General features: G+C 41.4%; 1 protein-coding gene across 1 annotated transcript in view; it reads right to left on the reverse strand.

Moving 5' to 3' along the window:
* Positions 1–37: 37 nt before the first annotated feature.
* LOC141109931 (uncharacterized) overlaps positions 38–24,946 on the reverse strand; it is a 49,064-nt gene continuing 24,155 nt past the window's right edge. Inside the window, exons 2-3 of the mRNA XM_073601184.1 lie at positions 195–10,618; positions 38–79 (exon numbers count right to left, since the gene is read on the reverse strand). Of these exons, the coding sequence (XP_073457285.1) occupies positions 38–79; positions 195–10,618 (10,466 nt within the window). The remainder of the gene's footprint in view (positions 80–194; positions 10,619–24,946) is intronic.

Genomic DNA, 24,946 nt, shown 5'->3' on the forward strand with positions numbered 1-24,946 from the left:
GTGGACTCTGATGGTTGATGAGTAGAGGATGTGGAGATCACAGACAAGCTGTGTGATGTGCCCACAGAGGGTGTTGATTCTGTTGATGCAGAAACTTCTGATGTTGGAAATGAATGTGATGTTTCAGGTGACGTTGATGTTTGTGTTGCATGGGAAGTGTGCGATGGAACAAGAGGTGAAGTTGATGAAGATACATCTTCAGTAGAAGCAGATGCTTTGGATACAGTTGATCCCTCTGATGTCTGAAAAACAGTAGATGTATCACTTTTCAATGTACTAGAAAGACTTGTGTCGGTCATTGTTGGAGACATTGTTTGTACAATTGATTGTGAGGTTTCCAGTGGAGTAGAGGATTCTGATGGTTGATGAGTGGAGGATGTGGAGCTCACAGACATGCTGTGTGATGTGCCCACAGAGGGTGTTGATTCTGTTGATGCAGAAACTTCTGATGTTGGAGATGAATGTGATGTTTCAGGTGACGTTGATGTTTGTGTTGCTGGGGAAGTGTGCAATGGAACAAGAGGTGAAGCTGATGAAGATACATCTTCAGTAGAAGCAGATGCTTTGGATACAGTTGATCCCTCAGATGTCTGAAAAACAGTAGATGTATCACTTTTCAATGTACTAGAAGCACTTGTGTCAGTCATTGTTGGAGACATTGTTGGTACAATTGATTGTGAGGTTTCTAGTGGAGTGGTGGACTCTGATGGTTGATGAGTAGAGGATGTGGAGATCACAGACATGCTGTGTGATGTGCCCACAGAGGGTGTTGATTCTGTTGATGCAGAACCTTCTGATGTTGGAGATGAATGTGATGTTTCAGGTGACGTTGATGTTTGTGTTGCTGGGAAGGTGTGCGATGGAACAAGAGGTGAAGTTGATGAAGATACATCTTCAGTAGAAGCAGATGCTTTGGATACAGTTGATCCCTCTGATGTCTGAAAAACAGTAGATGTATCACTTTTCAATGTACTAGAAGGACTTGTGTCAGTCATTGTTGGAGACATTGTTGGTACAATTGATTGTGAGGTTTCTAGTGGAGTGGTGGACTCTGATGGTTGATGAGTAGAGGATGTGGAGCTCACAGACATGCTGTGTGATGTGCCCACAGAGGGTGTTGATTCTGTTGATGCAGAAACTTCTGATGTTGGAAATGAATGTGATGTTTCAGGTGACGTTGATGTTTGTGTTGCATGGGAAGTGTGCGATGGAACAAGAGGTGAAGTTGATGAAGATACATCTTCAGTAGAAGCAGATGCTTTGGATACAGTTGATCCCTCTGATGTCTGAAAAACAGTAGATGTATCACTTTTCAATGTACTAGAAAGACTTGTGTCGGTCATTGTTGGAGACATTGTTTGTACAATTGATTGTGAGGTTTCCAGTGGAGTAGAGGATTCTGATGGTTGATGAGTGGAGGATGTGGAGCTCACAGACATGCTGTGTGATGTGCCCACAGAGGGTGTTGATTCTGTTGATGCAGAAACTTCTGATGTTGGAGATGAATGTGATGTTTCAGGTGACGTTGATGTTTGTGTTGCTGGGGAAGTGTGCAATGGAACAAGAGGTGAAGCTGATGAAGATACATCTTCAGTAGAAGCAGATGCTTTGGATACAGTTGATCCCTCAGATGTCTGAAAAACAGTAGATGTATCACTTTTCAATGTACTAGAAGGACTTGTGTCAGTCATTGTTGGAGACATTGTTGGTACAATTGATTGTGAGGTTTCTAGTGGAGTGGTGGACTCTGATGGTTGATGAGTAGAGGATGTGGAGCTCACAGACATGCTGTGTGATGTGCCCACAGAGGGTGTTGATTCTGTTGATGCAGAAACTTCTGATGTTGGAGATGAATGTGATGTTTCAGGTGACGTTGATGTTTGTGTTGCTGGGGAAGTGTGCAATGGAACAAGAGGTGAAGCTGATGAAGATACATCTTCAGTAGAAGCAGATGCTTTGGATACAGTTGATCCCTCAGATGTCTGAAAAACAGTAGATGTATCACTTTTCAATGTACTAGAAGCACTTGTGTCAGTCATTGTTGGAGACATTGTTGGTACAATTGATTGTGAGGTTTCTAGTGGAGTGGTGGACTCTGATGGTTGATGAGTAGAGGATGTGGAGATCACAGACATGCTGTGTGATGTGCCCACAGAGGGTGTTGATTCTGTTGATGCAGAACCTTCTGATGTTGGAGATGAATGTGATGTTTCAGGTGACGTGGATGTTTGTGTTGCTGGGAAGGTGTGCGATGGAACAAGAGGTGAAGTTGATGAAGATACATCTTCAGTAGAAGCAGATGCTTTGGATACAGTTGATCCCTCTGATGTCTGAAAAACAGTAGATGTATCACTTTTCAATGTACTAGAAGGACTTGTGTCAGTCATTGTTGGAGACATTGTTGGTACAATTGATTGTGAGGTTTCTAGTGGAGTGGTGGACTCTGATGGTTGATGAGTAGAGGATGTGGAGCTCACAGACATGCTGTGTGATGTGCCCACAGAGGGTGTTGATTCTGTTGATGCAGAAACTTCTGATGTTGGAGATGAATGTGATGTTTCAGGTGACGTTGATGTTTGTGTTGCTGGGGAAGTGTGCAATGGAACAAGAGGTGAAGCTGATGAAGATACATCTTCAGTAGAAGCAGATGCTTTGGATACAGTTGATCCCTCAGATGTCTGAAAAACAGTAGATGTATCACTTTTCAATGTACTAGAAGCACTTGTGTCAGTCATTGTTGGAGACATTGTTGGTACAATTGATTGTGAGGTTTCTAGTGGAGTGGTGGACTCTGATGGTTGATGAGTAGAGGATGTGGAGCTCACAGACATGCTGTGTGATGTGCCCACAGAGGGTGTTGATTCTGTTGATGCAGAAACTTCTGATGTTGGAGATGAATGTGATGTTTCAGGTGACGTTGATGTTTGTGTTGCTGGGAAGGTGTGCGATGGAACAAGAGGTGAAGTTGATGAAGATACATCTTCAGTAGAAGCAGATGCTTTGGATACAGTTGATCCCTCTGATGTCTGAAAAACAGTAGATGTATCACTTTTCAATGTACTAGAAGCACTTGTGTCAGTCATTGTTGGAGACATTGTTGGTACAATTGATTGTGAGGTTTCTAGTGGAGTGGTGGACTCTGATGGTTGATGAGTAGAGGATGTGGAGATCACAGACATGCTGTGTGATGTGCCCACAGAGGGTGTTGATTCTGTTGATGCAGAACCTTCTGATGTTGGAGATGAATGTGATGTTTCAGGTGACGTGGATGTTTGTGTTGCTGGGAAGGTGTGCGATGGAACAAGAGGTGAAGTTGATGAAGATACATCTTCAGTAGAAGCAGATGCTTTGGATACAGTTGATCCCTCTGATGTCTGAAAAACAGTAGATGTATCACTTTTCATTGTACTAGAAGGACTTGTGTCAGTCATTGTTGGAGACATTGTTGGTACAATTGATTGTGAGGTTTCTAGTGGAGTGGTGGACTCTGATGGTTGATGAGTAGAGGATGTGGAGCTCACAGACATGCTGTGTGATGTGCCCACAGAGGGTGTTGATTCTGTTGATGCAGAAACTTCTGATGTTGGAGATGAATGTGATGTTTCAGGTGACGTTGATGTTTGTGTTGCTGGGGAAGTGTGCAATGGAACAAGAGGTGAAGCTGATGAAGATACATCTTCAGTAGAAGCAGATGCTTTGGATACAGTTGATCCCTCAGATGTCTGAAAAACAGTAGATGTATCACTTTTCAATGTACTAGAAGCACTTGTGTCAGTCATTGTTGGAGACATTGTTGGTACAATTGATTGTGAGGTTTCTAGTGGAGTGGTGGACTCTGATGGTTGATGAGTAGAGAATGTGGAGATCACAGACATGCTGTGTGATGTGCCCACAGAGGGTGTTGATTCTGTTGATGCAGAAACTTCTGATGTTGGAGATGAATGTGATGTTTCAGGTGACGTTGATGTTTGTGTTGCATGGGAAGTGTGCGATGGAACAAGAGGGGAAGTTGATGAAGATACATCTTCAGTAGAAGCAGATGCTTTGGATACAGTTGATCCCTCTGATGTCTGAAAAACAGTAGATGTATCACTTTTCAATGTACTAGAAAGACTTGTGTCGGTCATTGTTGGAGACATTGTTTGTACAATTGATTGTGAGGTTTCCAGTGGAGTAGAGGATTCTGATGGTTGATGAGTGGAGGATGTAGAGCTCACAGACATTGTGTGTGATATAGCCAAAGAGGGTGTTGATTCTGTAGATGCAGAAACTTCTGATGTTGGAGATGAATGTGATGTTTCAGGTGATGTTGATGTTTGTGTTGCTGGAGAAGTGTGTGATGGAACAAGAGGTGAAGTTGATGAAGATACATCTTCAGTAGAAGCAGATGCTTTTGATACAGTTGATCCTTCAGATGTCTGAAAAACAGTAGATGTATCACTTTTCAGTGTACTAGAAGGACTTGTGTCTGTCATTGTTGAAGACATTGTTGGTACAATTGATTGTGAGGTTTCCAGTGGAGTGGAAGACTCTGATGGTTTCTGAGTAGAGGATGTAGAGCTCACAAACATGGTGTGTGATATAGCCGAAGAGGGTGTTGATTCTGATAATGCAGAAACTGCTGATGTTGGAGATGAATGTGATGTTTCGGGTTGTGTTGATGTTTGTGTTGCTGGGAAGGTGTGCGATGGAACAAGAGGTGAAGTTGATGAAGATACATCTTCAGTAGAAGCAGATGCTTTGGATACAGTTGATCCCTCAGATGTCTGAAAAACAGTAGATGTATCACTTTTCAATGTACTAGAAGCACTTGTGTCGGTCATTGTTGGAGACATTGTTGGTACAATTGATTGTGAGGTTTCCAGTGGAGTAGAGGATTCTGATGGTTGATGAGTAGAGGATGTAGAGCTCACAGACATGGCGTGTGATATAGCTAAAGAGGGTGTTGATTCTGTTGATGCAGAAGCTTCTGATGTTGGAGATGAATGTGATGTTTCAGGTTGTGTTGATGTTTGCATTATTGGGGAGGTATGCGATGGAACTAGAGGGGAAGTCGATGGAGATACTTCTTCAGTAGAGGCAGACGGTTTGGCTACAGTTGATCTCTCAGATGTCTGATAAACAGTGGATGTTTCACTTTTCAATGTACTGGAAGGACTTGTGTTGGTCATTGTTGGAGACATTGTTGGTACATTTGATTGTGAGGTTTCAAGTGCAGTGGAGGATTCTGATGATTGATGAGTAGAGGATGTAGAGCTCACAGACATCGTGTGTGATACAGCGGAAGAGGTTGTTGATTCTGTTGATGCAGAAACTTCTGATGTTGGAGATGAATGTGATGTTTTGGGTGGTGTTGATGTTTGTGTTGCTGGGGAGGTGTGCGATGGAACAAGAGGTGAAGTTGATGGAGATACTTCTTCAGTAGAGGCAGATGATTTGGCTACAGTTGATCTCTCAGATGTCAGATAAACAGTAGATGTATCACTTTTCAATGTACTAGAAGGACTTGTGTCTGTCAGTGTTGAAGACATTGTTGATACAATTGATTGTGTGTTTTCTAGTGGAGTTGTGGACTCTGATGGTTGATGAGTAGAGGATGTGGAGCTCACAGACATGCTGTGTGATGTGCCCACAGAGGGTGTTGATTCTGTTGATGCAGAACCTTCTGATGTTGGAGATGAATGTGATGTTTCAGGTGACGTTGATGTTTGTGTTGCTGGGAAGGTGTGCGATGGAACAAGAGGTGAAGTTGATGAAGATACATCTTCAGTAGAAGCAGATGCTTTGGATACAGTTGATCCCTCTGATGTCTGAAAAACAGTAGATGTATCACTTTTCAATGTACTAGAAGGACTTGTGTTGGTCATTGTTGGAGACATTGTTGGTACAATTGATTGTGAGGTTTCTAGTGGAGTGGTGGACTCTGATGGTTGATGAGTAGAGGATGTGGAGATCACAGACATGCTGTGTGATGTGCCCACAGAGGGTGTTGATTCTGTTGATGCAGAAACTTCTGATGTTGGAGATGAATGTGATGCTTCAGGTGACGTTGATGTTTGTGTTGCACGGGAAGTGTGCGATGGAACAAGAGGTGAAGTTGATGAAGATACATCTTCAGTAGAAGCAGATGCTTTGGATACAGTTGATCCCTCTGATGTCTGAAAAACAGTAGATGTATCACTTTTCAATGTACTAGAAAGACTTGTGTCGGTCATTGTTGGAGACATTGTTTGTACAATTGATTGTGAGGTTTCCAGTGGAGTAGAGGATTCTGATGGTTGATGAGTGGAGGATGTAGAGCTCACAGACATTGTGTGTGATATAGCCAAAGAGGGTGTTGATTCTGTAGATGCAGAAACTTCTGATGTTGGAGATGAATGTGATGTTTCAGGTGATGTTGATGTTTGTGTTGCTGGAGAAGTGTGTGATGGAACAAGAGGTGAAGTTGATGGAGATGCTTCTTCAGTAGAAGTAGATGCTTTTGATACAGTTGATCCTTCAGATGTCTGAAAAACAGTAGATGTATCACTTTTCAGTGTACTAGAAGGACTTGTGTCTGTCATTGTTGAAGACATTGTTGGTACAATTGATTGTGAGGTTTCCAGTGGAGTAGAGGATTCTGATGGTTGATGAATAGAGGATGTAGAGCTCACAGACATGCTGTGTGATGTGCCCACAGAGGTTGTTGATTCTGTTGATGCAGAACCTTCTGATGTTGGAGATGAATGTGATGTTTCAGGTGACGATGATATTTGTTTTGGGGAAGTGTGCGATGGAACAAGAGGTGAAGTTGATAAAGATACATCTTCAGTAGAAGCAGATGCTTTGGATACAGTTGATCCCTCAGATGTCTGAAAAACAGTAGATGTATCACTTTTCAATGTACTAGAAGCACTTGTGTCAGTCATTGTTGGAGACATTGTTGGTACAATTGATTGTGAGGTTTCTAGTGGAGTGGTGGACTCTGATGGTTGATGAGTAGAGGATGTGGAGCTCACAGACATGCTGTGTGATATAGCTAAAGAGGGTGTTGATTCTGTTGATGCAGAAACTTCTGATGTTGGAGATGAATGTGATGTTTCAGGTTGTGTTGATGTTTGTATTATTGGGGAGGTATGTGATGGAACTAGAGGGGAAGTTGATGGAGATACTTCTTCAGTAGAGGCAGACGGTTTGGCTACAGTTGATCTCTCAGATGTCTGATAAACAGTGGATGTATTACTTTTCAATGTACTAGAAGGACTTGTGTCGGTCATTGTTGGAGACATTGTTGGTACATTTGATTGTGAGGTTTCAAGTGCAGTGGAGGATTCTGATGATTGATGAGTAGAGGATGTAGAGCTCACAGACATCGTGTGTGATACAGCGGAAGAAGTTGTTGATTCTGTTGATGCAGAAACTTCTGATGTTGGAGATGAATGTGATGTTTCGGGTGGTGTTGATGTTTGTGTTGCTGGGTAGGTGTGAGATGGAACAAGAGGTGAAGTTGATGGAGATACTTCTTCAGTAGAGGTAGATGGTTTGGCTACAGTTGATCCCTCAGATGTCAGATAAACAGTAGATGTATCACTTTTCAATGTACTAGAAGGACTTGTGTCTGTCAGTGTTGAAGACATTGTTGGTACAATTGATTGTGTGTTTTCTAGTGGAGTTGTGGACTCTGATGGTTGATGAGTAGAGGATGTGGAGCTCACAGACATGCTGTGTGATGTGCCCACAGAGGGTGTTGATTCTGTTGATGCAGAACCTTCTGATGTTGGAGATGAATGTGATGTTTCAGGTGACGTTGATGTTTGTGTTGCTGGGGAAGTGTGCGATGGAACAAGAGGTGAAGTTGATGAAGATACATCTTCAGTAGAAGCAGATGCTTTGGATACAGTTGATCCCTCAGATGTCTGAAAAACAGTAGATGTATCACTTTTCAGTGTACTAGAAGGACTTGTGTCTGTCATTGTTGAAGACATTGTTGGTACAATTGATTGTGAGGTTTCCAGTGGAGTGGTGGACTCTGATGGTTGATGAGTAGAGGATGTGGAGCTCACAGACATGCTGTGTGATGTGCCCACAGAGGGTGTTGATTCTGTTGATGCAGAAACTTCTGATGTTGGAGATGAATGTGATGTTTCAGGTGACGTTGATTTTTGTGTTGCACGGGAAGTGTGCGATGGAACAAGAGGTGAAGTTGATGAAGATACATCTTCAGTAGAAGCAGATGCTTTGGATACAGTTGATCCCTCTGATGTCTGAAAAACAGTAGATGTATCACTTTTCAATGTACTAGAAGCAGTCGTGTCAGTCATTGTTGGAGACATTGTTGGTACAATTGATTGTGAGGTTTCTAGTGGAGTGGTGGACTCTGATGGTTGATGAGTAGAGGATGTGGAGATCACAGACATGCTGTGTGATGTGCCCACAGAGGGTGTTGATTCTGTTGATGCAGAACCTTCTGATGTTGGAGATGAATGTGATGTTTCAGGTGATGTTGATGTTTGTGTTGCTGGAGAAGTGTGTGATGGAACAAGAGGTGAAGTTGATGAAGATACATCTTCAGTAGAAGCAGATGCTTTGGATACAGTTGATCCCTCTGATGTCTGAAAAACAGTAGATGTATCACTTTTCAATGTACTAGAAGGACTTGTGTCAGTCATTGTTGGAGACATTGTTGGTACAATTGATTGTGAGGTTTCCAGTGGAGTAGAGGATTCTGATGGTTGATGAGTAGAGGATGTAGAGCTCACAGACATGCTGTGTGATGTGCCCACAGAGGGTGTTGATTCTGTTGATGCAGAACCTTCTGATGTTGGAGATGAATGTGATGTTTCAGGTGACGTTGATGTTTGTGTTGGGGAAGTGTGCGATGGAACAAGAGGTGAAGTTGATGAATTTACATCTTCAGTAGAAACAGATGCTTTGGATACAGTTGATCCCTCAGATGTCTGAAAAACAGTAGATGTATCACTTTTCAATGTACTAGAAGCACTTGTGTCTGTCGTTGTTGGAGACATTGTTGGTACAATTGATTGTGAGGTTTCTAGTGGAGTGGTGGACTCTGATGGTTGATGAGTAGAGGATGTGGAGCTCACAGACATGCTATGTGATGTGCCCACAGAGGGTGTTGATTCTGTTGATGCAGAACCTTCTGATGTTGGAGATGAATGTGATGTTTCAGGTGACGTTGATGTTTGTGTTGGGGAAGTGTGCGATGGAACAAGAGGTGAAGTTGATGAATTTACATCTTCAGTAGAAACAGATGCTTTGGATACAGTTGATCCCTCAGATGTCTGAAAAACAGTAGATGTATCACTTTTCAATGTACTAGAAGCACTTGTGTCTGTCGTTGTTGGAGACATTGTTGGTACAATTGATTGTGAGGTTTCTAGTGGAGTGGTGGACTCTGATGGTTGATGAGTAGAGGATGTGGAGCTCACAGACATGCTATGTGATGTGCCCACAGAGGGTGTTGATTCTGTTGATGCAGAACCTTCTGATGTTGGAGATGAATGTGATGTTTCAGGTGACGTTGATGTTTGTGTTGCTGGGGAAGTGTGCGATGGAACAAGAGGTGAAGTTGATGAAGATACATCTTCAGTAGAAGCAGATGATTTGGCTACAGTTGATCCCTCAGATGTCTGATAAACAGTAGATGTATCACTTTTCAATGTACTAGAAGGACTTGTGTCTGTCGTTGTTGGAGACATTGTAGGTACAATTGATTGTGTGTTTTCCAGTGGAGTGGAGGATTCTGATGGTTGATGATTAGAGGATGTAGAGCTCACAGACATGGTATGTGATATAGCTAAAGAGGGTGTTGATTCTGTTGATGCAGAAACTTCTGATGTTGAAGATGAATGTGATGTTTCGGGTGACGTTGATGTTTGTGTTGCTGGGAAGGTGTGCGATGGAACAAGAGGTGAAGTTGATGAAGATATTTCTTCAGTAGAAGCAGATGCTTTGGATACAACTGATCCCTCAGATGTCTGAAAAACAGTAGATGTATCACTTTTCAATGTACTAGAAGGACTTGTGTCGGTCATTGTTGGAGACATTGTTGGTACATTTGATTGTAAGGTTTCCAGCGCAGTGGAGGATTCTGAGGTTTGATGAGTAGAGGACGTAGAACTCACAGACATGGTGTTTGTCATATTGTCTTCAGTGTAACTATTCTTTGTAGACTGGAATGCAGACGAAAGGGGTAATGAGGTAGATAGCTCCTGAGAAGTGCTCAGAACATTTGTAACCGCAGAAGTTGACACTGAGGAGTCACTGCGACTTAATGTGACCTCAGAAAGCGATGAAATTGTTGAGTCTGTCTGTTCTGAGTTGTGGACGGTTGTCTCTGATGAAAATGTTGGACTCTGAGTGGAAAGCGTTAAAGTCTCATTAGTTGTCACAGTAATAGATGAAGTATTATAATTTGTAATCCCAGTAGTGGCACCCTGAGAGGTAGGTGTCCAAGAATATGAACTCGTTACATCTGTAGATGACTTCATTTGAGTTGTTTCTGCAGAACTGGGAGAAGTCATTACAGTAGTAGAGTTTGTCGTAGAAGGTTTTGTCGTATTTGTAGCAGTGCTTCTACTAGTAGTAAGTTCTGATTGCGTTGTGGTAGCTTGTGTTCCTGCAGAGAGAAATTAAAGATATATAATTATATACATTGCAATATTTATGCTTAAAATGTATTTGAGAGTATAATATGTTAAAACAGAAGATTCCAACAATAGAATTTGGTGTGAATTACACCAAAAAATTATTTAAAAAGGACTTGAGACTCAATTTATGATAATTATAGTATGGCCACCATATCATGGGGAATGTATTATCATCCCTTATAAAACGTTTGTACATACCATTGCTCATATCACCTAGATCAGGACTATATCGGTACCTTAACCATTCTAAATGGTCAAAATTTACTTCGTATAAAAAAAAACATATTTTTTTTTTTAATTTCCAGTTGAAACAGCACAAATCTTGCATCGAAATTTGGGCCTGTGCAATATATACAGTATAACCGATTTAGAGGGCGCGTCCGTTACAAGTAGTCTTTTATATGTACGGGGGGTCTTCGAAAAGTTTCTGCACCTTTTTTATATTTACTAGAGTTAAGAAAACGTGTGGGAACTTTTTGAAGAACCCGTGTTTTTTTTTTTTCATGGGACAGTTGCTGGACTAATTGGTATATACAGTGACCACCATTACTAAGCTGTGGAGGATTCTTTGATGACCCCCTCTTATGCCCTATCTGTTGTGGGATAACGATGGCTTTTCGGGGACATCAAGTAAAGCGTGTGTTATACATAAACCAAGAGGGGCAATAAAAGACGAATTGTTGCTAGTTGTGATTCTACCTCTTGATATATTCCACTCGTAGCACTGTGATTGAGACTGATGAAGGAAGCAATTGGCTCTTTGGAAACGCATTCCGTGTCCACGCTGTGTTCATCCACTTCTGGTGTCTGCTCTGGGCAACCGGGTCCCCCCCCCCACGGCAGCTACCCCTGGCAGCAGGGCCAGCCCTGCCATGCTACTGTGACCACTGGACCCAGGCGGCACTTTAAGAGGGGCAGCAAATTAATGCCCAAGAACAGGAGCAGCCTGACCACTCGGGCATCTACTAGGGGACCCATGAGAGGCCCCTGTGCTGGACACTCCTACTAGTTCGTACAGAAAGAAACGAGTAGGAGCAGGGGAGGGCTGACATGGAATGGGGGATGGTGTGAACATGGAGGCATCCTGATGATTTCACTGCAGAGCTCCCTGTAGACAGGGGGTGGGGGGGCAGGGGACCTGCAAGCACCGGCACACTGGACAGGTACTAAACTGGTGCCCTGGAAGCCAGCTGGCTGGCCAGGTTGCTTTGCACTTTGCAGCTGGTGAACGGGGAGGCAGAGGTGATATGTCCATATACTACCATACACTGTCCATATACTACCCTAGCCTGTCTATATACTACCCTAGCCTGTCTATATACTACCCTAGCCTGTCTATATACTACCCCAGCCTGTCTATATACTACCCCAGCCTGTCTATATACCCTGTTTCCCCGAAAATAAGACCTAGCGTGATTGTTAGTGATGGCTGCAATATAAGCCCTACCCCCCATATAAGCCCTACCCTGTTTCCACGAAAATAAGCCCTACCCTGAAAATAAAACCTACAAGGACTTTATCTAGGGCTTATTTGGGGGGTAGGGCTTATATTGCAGCCATCACCGACAATCACACTAGGTCTTATTTTCGGGGAAACAGGGTACTACCCTAGCCTGCCCATTAGGGTTGCACTGATACCACTTTTTTAAGACTGCTCGAGAATGCCGATTACCAATACTTTTTTTTGTCAAGTGACAGTAGCACTGATGGGCACTCATAGGTGGCACTGATATGCAGCACTGATATGTGGCACTGACTGATTGGCACTGATATGCTGGCACTGATGGCTGGCACTGACTAATAGGCACTGATAAGCTGGCCCTGATAGGTGGCATTTATGGGCAATGATAATGATTTATGGGAAATAATAATAATATGTAATAATACATAAACATAATATTAATCAACCCCTAACCAAAAAAAACAAATTATTACTAATAATAATAATACTTAAACACCCAAACCCAAACAAAAAAAAATACTAATAATAATTATTATTATTTATTTATTTATTTTGTGTTAGGGTGTTTAGTTATTTAATATTATTTTTTTTAATTATATTTATTTATTTATTATTACTTAGTATTCATTTATTGAATGTATTTATCATTTATTTATGATTATTTTTATTTATTTGTATATTTATTTTACATTTATTTACTCATTTATTATTATTATTATTATTATTATTATTATTATTATTATTATTATTATTATTATTATTATTATCATGTATTAATACATAAATAAATACTAATCAACCCCCCAACCTTAAAAAAATATTAAATAAATTATTATTATATATTTATTATACATTTATTTACTCATTTGTTATTATTATTATTATGTATTAATACATAAATAAATACTAATCAACCCCTAACCTTAAAAAAATATATAAATTATTATTATTATTTTAATTATTAATAATAATAATAATACATAAACACCCAAACCCCCCAAAAAATACTACTAATAATAATTATTTATTTATTTGTTTTGTTAGGGTTAGGATGTTTAGTTATTTATTATTTTTTTAAATTATATTTATTTTTTTTTTATTACTTAGTATTCATTTATTGAATTTATTTATCATTTATTTATAATTCTTTTTATTTGTGTATTTATTTTACAATTATTTATTAATTTATTATTATTAGTAGTAGTAATAGTAGTAGTATTAATAACACCCTAACCCTAACTAAAAAATAAAAAATAAATAAATAACCCTAATCCCTAATCCTAACTCCAACCCTGACCTTAACTCTAACCCCTTACCCTAACGAAAAAAATAATAATTGATAATAATAATTGATAATAATTGATAATTGATAATATTGATACTAATAATAAAAAAATAGATAAAAAAAGAACATGAAAAAGCTAAAAAAGTTGAATGACCCAGCAACAAATGATGCAACAGATTCTAGTTTCCTCTATTGGCTAATAAAAAAAATGGTAAAGCTCAAAAAAATTTATAAAAAAACGTGCAAACCGCACACATGACCGTGCCAAAATTGTGCATAAAAACGCGCAAACCCCCCCTCCCCCGCCGGAGAAACACACATAGATGCTACGCTCAAGTGTGAATGCAGCCTAACGGCACAGCGATCAGTGACAATGGGGGCCGAGGTCATTAATGAAGGTGGAATTCCACTTTAAGGTTCTGGTGTTGTGCCAAGCAAAGCGATGTAAAATTGTATTTAAAGTAATAAATCCCCCCCCCCCGAGTGTCTTCTCACAAATTCGGTGATCTTCCCTCTTACATGGTACCAGCCGGACCCCCTTCATGCTGTGCACCGCTCCCCATTCATTCCTATAGCTGTACTCTGCGTGTCCCCCGGAGTACAAACCCCCCCCATAGAAATAAATGGGGAGGGGAACAGATCAATGCATCAATGGAGGAGAGGGCTAGGACCATGTCCCAGGAAAGATTGCTGTATCGGGAGGGGGGTATTATCCCAGGTGGGGGGAGTCAGAGGGGGGTATTATCCCAGGTGGGGGGTCTCAGAGGGGGGTATTATCCCAGGTGGGGGGACTCAGGGGGGTATTATCTCAGGTGGGGGGACTCAGAGGGGGGTATTATCCCAGGTGGGGAGACTCAGAGGGGGTATTATCCCAAGTGGGGGGACTAAGAGGGGGGTATTATCCCAGGTGGGGGGACTCAGAGGGGGGTATTATCCCAGGTGGGGAGACTGAGAGGGGGGTATTATCCCAGGTGGGGGGACTCAGAGGGGGGTATTATCCCAGGTGGGGGGACTCAGAGGGGGGTATTATCCCAGGTAAGGGGAACTCAGGAGGGTATTATCCCAGGTGGGGAGACTCAGAGGGGGGTATTATCCCAGGTGGGGGGACTCAGAGGGGGGTATTATCCCTGGTGGGGGGACTCAGAGGGGGGTATTATCCCTGGTGGGGGAACTCAGAGGGGGGTATTATCCCAGGTAAGGGGAACTCAGGGGGGGTATTATCCCAGGTGGGGAGACTCAGAGGGGGTATTATCCCAGGTGGGGGGACTCAAGGGGGGTATTATCCCAGGTGGGGAGACTCGGAGGGGGGTATTATCCCAGGTGGGGAGACTCAGAGGGGGGTATTATCCCAGGTGGGGGGGACTCAGAGGGGGGTATTATCCCAGGTGGGGGAAGTCAAAGGGGGGGTATTATCCCAGGTGGGGAGACTCAGAGGGGGGTATTATCCCAGGTGGGGAGACTCAGAGGGGGGTATTATCCCAGGTGGGGGGGACTCAGAGGGGGGGTATTATCCCAAGTGGGGGGACTAAGAGGAAGGGTATTATCCCAGGTGGGGGGACTCAGAGGGGGGTATCATCCCAGGCGGGGCAAGTCAGAGGGGGGTATTATCCCAGGTGGGAAGACTCAGAGGGGGGTATTATCCCAGGTGGGGAGACGCAGAGGGGGGTATTATCCCAGGTGGGGAAAGTCAGGGGGGGTATTATCCCAGGTGGGGGGACTCAGAGGGGGGTATTATCCCAGGTGGGGAGACGCAGAGGGGGGTATTATCCCAGGTGGGGGACTCAGAGGGGGGTATTATCCCAGGTGGGGAGACTCAGAGGGGGGTATTATCCCAGGTGGGGGGACTCAGAGGGGGATATTATCCCAGGTGGGGGGGACTCAGGGGGGGTATTATCCCAGGTGGGGGGACTCAGAGGGGGGATATTATCCCAGGTGGGGGGGACTCAGAGGGGGTATTATCCCAGGTGGGGAGACTCAGAGGGGGTATTATCCCAGATGGGGAGACTCAGAGGGGGGTATTATCCCAGGTGGGGGGGACTCAGAGGGGGTATTATCCCAGATGGGGAGACTCAGAGGGGGGTATTATCCCAGGTGGGGGGGACTCAGAGGGGGTATTATCCCAGGTGGGGGGACTCAGAGGGGGGTATTATCCCTGGTGGGGGACTCAGAGGGGGGGTATTATCCCAGGTGGGGGGACTCAGAGGGGGGTATTATCCCTGGTGGGGGACTCAGAGGGGGGTATTATCCCTGGTGGGGGACTCAGAGGGGGGGTATTATCCCAGGTGGGGGACTCAGAGGGGGGGTATTATCCCTGGTGGGGGACTCAGAGGGGGGGTATTATCCCAGGTGGGGAGACTCAGACAACTAAAGGCAAATCGTCCTTTAAACCCCCCCCCCACTGGAGGAAGTTTTTGGAGGTCGGGGGTTCCGCTTTTCCCATATTACGGTTCCGCACCTTTCAGAAGTCGGTGAAATCTCCCCAATCAGGATGTGATAAAATTCGCACCCGGGTTCTTTCCCTTCTCTGCCTTTTCAAAAGAGAAAAAAAAGACATTTGCCCGGAATTGGGTTCTAAAGCAGAACTAGCAACGCATTTCATTCCGATCCTTAAAGGTCATCGATTGATTTTCTGCACCTTTGTTTCCAGTGAAAGCAGTCCAGGAAAAGTGACAGGAAATAGGAACAAATATAACATTGTCAGGGGGGGGTTCGAGCAATTGTAGTAATAGTTCTATTCCAGTTGTTAAAAGGATTTTGTCCATGGAAAAATGGTGACAGTTGTTACCCCCCCCACCCCCCATCCCCCATCCTCCCTCATCCCTCCATCTGTCACCCCCCACTCAGAGCAGCATCTGCAGTGCAGGAAGAGATACAATGTTATTATTATTATTATTATTATTATTATTATTATTATTATTATTATACAATGTTATTATTATTATTATACAATGTTATTATTATTATTATTATTATTATTATACAATGTTATTATTATTATTATACAATGTTATTATTATTATTATTATTATTATTATACAATGTTATTATTGCTTCATTGTAACTTCTCTATTTATATATCATATATAACAAAGTATATTTAACTCCTTAGTAACTCTGGTCAGCTGAATATTCTCTTTGGTCCTCGTCGTCTCCTTAGCTATTTTTTTTTGCTGATTTTTTTATTACACAATATTGCCAGGAGAAAGCCTTGTTTCTACTGAAAAAACAATATATGTATTATTTTGTAAAATTAGGTAATGATAAAGCTATTAGCCAATCATGAGGCCCATAGTGAAATGCTTCATTGTGAGAGCTGAACCGGTTAAGGCCGCAATACCCCCAACAGTCCTCTAGGTGTCGTATGTGTCATTGATTTGGTAAAAGAGATGATTGCAGGTGTCTGGGCTCAGAGGAAGTCATTGCTGATCTCTAATCTGTATGAATTGATTAGGAAATACTACGAATATTGATAATATAACTAGTGCCAATGTGCCACCCCCCCCCCCCCACCATACAGAGGATTATTATTATACAGGATTTATATATTATTATTATTATTATTATACAGGATTTATATATTATTATTATTATTATTATTATTATTATTATTATAATACAGGATTTATATATTATTATTATTATTATTATACAGGATTTATATATTATTATTATTATTATTATACAGGGTTTATATTATTATTATTATTATTATTATTATTATTATTATTATTATTATACAGGATTTATATATTATTATTATTATTATTATTATACAGGATTTATATTATTATTATTATTATTATTATTATTATTATTATTATACAGGGTTTATATATTATTATTCAGGATTTATATATTATTATTCATTATTTAACGGATTTATACGGAATCAATCGATGGGAGAACGGCAATCAGCTGACAATCGATTTCCCTGGAAAACATTCTGTAGCGGGAGGGCAGAACGATCGATATAAAGATCACAGAGACCTCAGACACGGAGGAGGGAAATCCAATCATAGAAAGTGTTTCCATTTGGGATTAATAAAGTATTTGGAATGGGAATTTGTAGCATTTTTCTCCCAATCTTCTAGATGAAGAGATAAGAAGTGATTTATATCTGGAGGAAGGTGCGGCATCCCTGCGGGGTTTTATGGTCCTTCCTCAGGTATATAAATGGAAGGATATTATTGGTGGGATCGCCGATCCCCTCCCGTCATCCCCGGGTCCGGAGATAATCTACATGGAGATCCGGGTCCATCACAGAGGTGGGAAGAATGATGAATACGGTCCCCGGTATTGTTGGAGGGTTTATAGATATCACCATACAATGTAACATCAAAGAAAGATCGGACCTGGAAGGGAGATGGTGAAAGGAACGATCGATCGCTCACAAGATATGAAAGTATATAGAAAAAAAGGGGGGGATGAAAGTTGGAGAAAGGGAAGTTGGGGGGGGTACCTCTGGGGTGACAGGAGAAGGGTGGGGTGGTAGGAGGGATGGGGGGATATTGGGATACAATGTATGGAATACAGAAGAGCATTGGACGGGGAGAACATTTGGTGCATTCATGGTTTTGTACAGTGGCGTCCATAAGGGCCGCCCCCTCTCTCCAGCCACCCCCTCTGTGTAGAATGGATAGATTTATGCATGGCCACTGTAGACACCCCATTTTCGGGCGCCTGAATTCCAGCGGCAGGGGGTGTTTTTGATGCACCTGATTGGAGCCATAGGCTCTAATAGGGTTCAAAAAAGGAGACCTGCGAGCGCAGAGCATTGCACTCAGGTGGGTTAGCAAAGCGGCTGACCTGGGCACCGTGGTATCATTTGAAGTGGGGGGGCACCAGACTGGGGGGGGGGACTTGGTGGGAGAGGGAATTGGGTAGGGGGGGCGTCAGGGGGTAAGAATTGTTCTAGGAGGCAAAATTTGGGAAGGTGTGCTAGGAGTGGTGATTTAGGGATATGTGCTAGGAGGGGTAATTGGAGGGGTAGAGGGGATTTGTAATGGGGGCATTTGTGAAGAGAGAGGATTTGAGAATGGGGGGGGCAAAGATCTGTGCCAGGAGGGCGGATTTCAGTAGGGGGGTGTACTGAGAGGAAGGGGGATTAATGCTTAGGGGGGAGCATGCAGATTAGTGCTCAATTTTATTTGGGGGGGGTTTGCTGACACATAATGCATGGGGGGGGGGCACAATTTGGCATGTTTGCCCTGAGCCCCAGATGACCTTGGAGGATGTACCTTGTGTGGCATTGGCCCCCTTTTATTGCTCCGGTGCCTGCTCAGGGGGCCTCCTACTCATCCTCCATATACAAGGTGCGACCCACACGTCATTGATTTAAGCCCCGGTTCACACTGGAAGCAGCTTTGGAATCGCGCTACTTTGGAGTGATTTCAAAGCCGCCGGTCAGTGTGATTTTATGTGCGGCTTGCCGACATCTGTGCGACTTCATGCACAGACATCAATGCAAGTCACACATGAAATCGCCAAAAATAGTGCAGGAATCTTTTTCAAATCAGTGCAAGTCGGAGTCGCACCGATTTGAACAGTTCCATAGGCACAAATAGGGTGCGACTTGTCATGCGATTTTGAACTGTCAAATTTCACATGACAAGCCGCACCGGTGTGAACGGGGGCTCAGCGATGTATTATTTATTCAATATATCGTATAATCGTTATGTTTGTTTTTTTTTTTCCTATAGCAGTATTTCTTCATGAGTCCTGAGGAAGCTTAACTGAGAAACGCGTTGACCCAGAAGGAGACATTTGTACATTCAGCCTTCTATTATATATGCTGCTGTACAAAAACAAAGATTCAGCGTTTGTCACGCGGAACAAATATGACAACTCCTATTTTTGATACCTATATATTCTGATATGTCTTTAAGGCCGGGTTCACATCATCCAATTCGCAATAGCAGGAGACTTTGAGTGGCTCTCTATGGAGCCGGTTCATATATCTCGGCAGCAGGTCCGGTACGTTTTTTGGTCTGTTTCAGTTCCGAATTCAGCCCAAAATTCGGGCTGAAATCGGACCTAAAGCGGTGAACCAGGACGCACCAGACCCCCCCCACTGTGACCCGCATGCAGCTCATATGTGAACCGAGCCTTAATGTTGTTTGTAATAAAGATTTATATTTTATGATATTATTTAGGTGCTTCTTATCTTCCCAGTAAAGTCCAAGATACATACCGGGAGGTACAGGGTGTTTTATGGGGGGATCACTGGTAAGGTGGTTGTAACAATAGAGGGGCCTTTAGAAACATCCTATGACTTTGCCCTGAATAGTCCAGGCGACGTGTCCCTTTAATTATGGTCCTGATCGGCTTTACACGGGGCGGGTGAGCTGTATCCACACTCTATAGAATTACTGATCTCAATAAACCTCAGAAACACCATATGGGAAGCCCGGGCTGGCATGTAACCTGTGTACACATCCTATAAACCTACGAGGAGGGACACCTCCTCCGCTCTGTTGAAGAACTAGAAAGAACCGACACAAACTCTTCAGGGTGTCATATCTGAGGCTGCAGGTCAGAAGGAGGACAAAGTTATAACTTATGTTGAATGTTTCCTCAGCCTCATAGCTATATCTTCATTTCCGTTTTCATACCTGACCTCCATAGGAACCGCAATGTGCAGAGAGAACCAGGTAACCAACACATCTGGAAGTATACTCTAGACATGTGCAAATCGCTTCGTTCCGAATTTATTTTTTAATGAATTTCCCCAAATTCGTTAATTCAGAAACATCAGAATTAATAAAAAAACCTGTTTAACTACCGTATTTATCGGCGTATAACACGCACTTTTTTCCCCTTAAAATCAGGGGGAAATCGTGGGTACGTGTTATATGCCGATCCCCGCCAATCTCCACTGATTGTGAGCGGAGCGATCACCGCTGAGATACACATAGCCGAGTGTACTCGGCTGTTCTCGGCTCCGCTCAAAGTCACGACCCAGTCCCGCCATTGGACCTGTGTTATGTCCATCATAGGGTGGGACTGGGCATGACTCTGAGCGGAGCTGAGAAGAGCCGAGTACACTCGGCTATGTGTATCTTGGCTCCGCCCAGTCCCTACGATCTCGGCGGCGCTCGCTCCGCTCCACCGAGTCCCTGCAATCTTGGCGGCGCCATATTGAAATCTGTCCAAGGCTGCACTGACAAGGCTGCAATGACACTGATAAGGCTGCATTGATGGGCATTTAAATTTAAGTTTATTTTCCTCAAACTTCCCTCCTAAATGTTTTTTGCCTTAAAATTCCCTCCTAAATTTGGGGTGTGTGTTATACGCCGATAAATACGGTAATTTTTCTGAATATTCGAAATTAAAACATTCGTAAACTCAGGAATTCATAAGTTCAAAAATGTGTAAATTAAAAAATTCGTAAATTCGAAAGTGCGAAAACCCAAAAATGTGAAAATCTGATATAATCACTAATAAATTATAGGTATTGGAACTTCCTTTAAAACTTGGCTGTTAGTGAACGTAACAAATACAAATTTATCAGAAGTTACGAATTATCAGAAATAACGAATGCCGCATCTAGACGAATGGAACGTAATGAATTAAAAATAATAATAATTAAAACTTTTTATTATTACATTTTATTATTAATTTGTTCCGTTCCGTTTGTTTAGATGCGGGATTCGTTATTTCAGATAATTTGTAACTTCGGATAAATTCGTATTCGTTACGTTCACTAACAGCCAAGTTTGAAAGGAAATTCCAATACCTATAATTTATTAGTTAGTTATTATTAGTTAGTTAGTTATTATGTAGAATTTTTGGATTTTCGTTCTTTCGGATTTACTTTTTCATTTTCGCATTTTTGGATTTATGAACCTACAAATTTCCAAATTTCCGAATTCTCGAATCTTCGATTTTTTTGAATTTACGAATTGCGATCATAACGAATGACCCGGAAAAAAAAACTAAAAAAAAAAAAAAAAACGAATAAAAACGAACACATTTTTTCTGCAGTGCACATGTCTAGTGTACTCATTGCTGAAGGTTCTTCTACAGATGGAAGTGAAGTTCCAATCCCACCAGAGATGGAAGTACTAAGCTGCTTCTTTTGTAGACAATTTTTAAAAAATAGTTGTAAAATTTTGGACAGCATCAGAGTCTCGTTTAGTGTTCGCTGCACTACATGAAAGGTCCTCTTATTAATACAAGACCACACACACCCCAATACCAGAACGATGCAGTTTTATAATACAAAGCCAGTGGAGAAAAATGTACTTTCCATACCCCCAGTGACGGGTTCCATGGGATTGTATCCCATGAAAAGATGCCCAGCACAGTTGAGGCTTCTTGTGAGATCTGGAATACTCAGCATTTCCAGGGATTCCCCTGCCCTGGGGGGGGGGGGGTAAGGTAGGTATGTTTACTGACTTGTAGGGGGAGTGGTGCAAGGTCTTTATATTTTCTAATTCAAAAGTCAATCAAGTCCTCCATATGGATCCTGGGGGCTCATGGGGGGGGGGGGGGGGGGGAGTGACAGTGACTAAGCACCAGGATAGTGAAGCAGGAATCCTTGTTGCCAGGATTGGTTCCCAAAACATTAGAAGTACACGGCCACACCCACCTGTTATCTATGATTACAAGTACCGGATAACCATCCTACCTACAGAGAGACATCAAATATACATTGAAGAGTCAATATTGACTGATGATACGGGGGCTGACACAGACATGCTCCTCAGATGCTACGTACAAGAATTTGGACCTTGAACCTGGTACGGCGGAGCTCAGTTTGCCCATAAAACTCCATGAATTTGGGTTCTAGAGTTTTGTAGTTTTATAATTTTTAACTAACTAAATGAGAGCCTTCAAACAAGGCTGATGTTCAGGAATGAGGACACAGAGGAAAGTCTAGTCATCCAGAGAACCAAATAGCAAGACTAGATAGCCTGAACACAGAAAAAAAGCTGTTTCTATTTGCAAAGATCTTGATGAATGGATTAGTCTGGATGTCACAGAGAAGGATGGAAGCCGGTGGACCACTGACACCTTCTATTTCGTGTGTGTACCAGCAGTATGATGTTCCATCAGAGTTCCAAACTTTGGCCATCCCCATCATAGAGTGTCAGCTCCTATGTTGTATTTTAATGATTCTGCAGTATAATAAATTCAATGGAAAAGTACAGTAAGGACCACAAAACGAAAGCTGGTGAAGAGGTGGACAGGGTGGTCTCCCCTGTCTCCAGGAGATATAACATGTGAGTTTGTGACCCAACAGGTTTGAGTGGATTGACCATGGAAGATCTTTAATGATCTGTCTCCATGGTAGCTCTGGAATAGTAACTTTTAAATGGAAATGTTAACTGAATCTTCTGCCCACGTGTGATCAACCTTCCCGTAGGTGCTCCAGTTTCTTCCCACAATCCAAAAATGATATAAAGAAACAAGACTTTAGACTTTACCCCTCAGGAGACCAAACAACACTTGTGGACACAACTGGTTATAAAATCATCCAAATCTTTTATTATCGCAACATTAAAAAGCAGAGGTGTTTTTTTTTTTTCTTTTTATTTCTGTAGGCAACAACATATCTTTTTGGGGTTATGTTCTGATACGGGACATATAATAGGCATCTGTTGGAACTATCTTTTCAGACTTCAACAACACCGCTTGGTTTTGGCTATTATTTTAGTCATGATCATGCTTCTTTCTCGGATTACATGTTTTTTGCATAATATCTAGTCCCTTCAGTATGGACAGTTTTGTTTATTTTGAATACCCACTTGACCTCGGGAAAGGTTTTACCTCCTCCATGACCAGGCCCTTTTTTTTGCTGTTCAGCACTGCGCTACTTTAACTGCCAATTGTGCGGTCATGCAACACTGTACCCACCAAATGACATTTATATCATATTTTTCACACAGATAGAGCTTTGGTGGTATTTATAGATGTGCAATTCTTTTTGTTCCGAATTCGTTTTTTTAAAGATTTTTCGACAAATTAGTTATTTCGGAAATATCAGAATTAACGAAAACCCGTTTAACAAATTTTTCCAAATATTGGTAAATTTGAATATTCGGAAATTAGAAAATTAGATGATTCGTAAATTAGAAAATTCGTAAATTAGAAATTCGAAAGCCCGAAAATTTGAAATCTGAAATAATAACTAACTAATAATAAGTTCACTATTACTAACTTATAAATTATAGGTATTGGAATTTCCTCTTGAATTTGGCTGTTAGTGAATGTAACGAATACAATTTTATCCAAAGTTACGAATTATCCGAAATAACAAAGGCTGTATCTAATTCAATGGAACGTAACAAATTAATAATAATAAATAACAATAATAAAAATAAAAACTTTTTATTATTATTATTATTATTATTTATTATTAATTTGTTCCGTTCCATTTGTTTAGATGCAGTATTTGTTATTTTGGATAATTTGTAACTTCGGATAAATTTGTATTCGTTACGTTCACTAACAGCCAAATTTGAAAGGAAATTCCAATACCTATCATTTAATATTTAGGTATTATTATTTAGTTAGTTAGTTAGTCTTTTGAATTTTCAGGTTTTCTTTCTTATTTTTGGACTTTTGAATTTTTGAATTTATGAATTTTTTCGAATTTACAAATTTATGAGTTGCGATCATAACGAATGACCCGAAAAACTAAAAAAAAATGAATTAATTTTTCGGCAGTGCACATGTCTAGCGGTATTTGATCACCTCTGGGGTTTTTATTTATTGCTATATAAACAAAAGAATACCAAACATTTTGAAAACAAAAAACAACATTTTCTACTTTCTGTTATAAAGCAAATCCAATAAAATCAAATTTCTTCATAATTCTGCTACGTGTCTTGGTCAAAAAAATATCCCAACGAATGTCTATTATTGGTTTGTATAAAAGTTATATACAGTGTCTACAAACTATGGGATACGGCCAGTCTCATTTCTTGAAGCCCTAAAATGTCAAGATAGTACAAATACCCCCCAAATTACCCCTTTTTGGAAAGCAGGCAGACCAAGGTATTTAGGAAGAGGCATGGCGAGTTTTTTGAAATTGTAATTTTTTTGTCACAATTTTTTGGAAAATAAAAAAAAATTAAACATTTTCTGGTGTGGCAGTGATCAGTGACTGGTGACAGTATATTAAAGAAATAATAATAATTTTGCTTCCATTTTTTTTCTTCACTTTTTTACTATTTTTGTTACTATTTTATTACTTTTATACTTTCATCAGAGTAGTTCAATGTCACCATGGGGGGGGGGGGGTAATCAGGGATTGTTTTTACACTATGACTGCTGTTACAATGACCACATCAATGTTTTGAACTGTAATAAATGGGTTACATTCAAAACAGCTTTGATTTCTATAGTGATGCTGTGGTTGACCCACAGCTATCACATGTTACAGGGTGCTGTGATAGGCCCAGGTACCATGTGATAGATGTGGACCAATCACAGCATCACTAAAGAAATCAAAGCCGTTCTGAAGGAAATTCATTCATAACAGCTTTGTTGACATTGATGATCATGTGATCAATCACAATTGCAATAACACGATTTTCCAGCCTC

The sequence above is a fragment of the Aquarana catesbeiana genome, linkage group LG10, assembly GCF_042186555.1.
Source record: "Aquarana catesbeiana isolate 2022-GZ linkage group LG10, ASM4218655v1, whole genome shotgun sequence".
Lineage (NCBI taxonomy): Eukaryota > Metazoa > Chordata > Amphibia > Anura > Ranidae > Aquarana > Aquarana catesbeiana.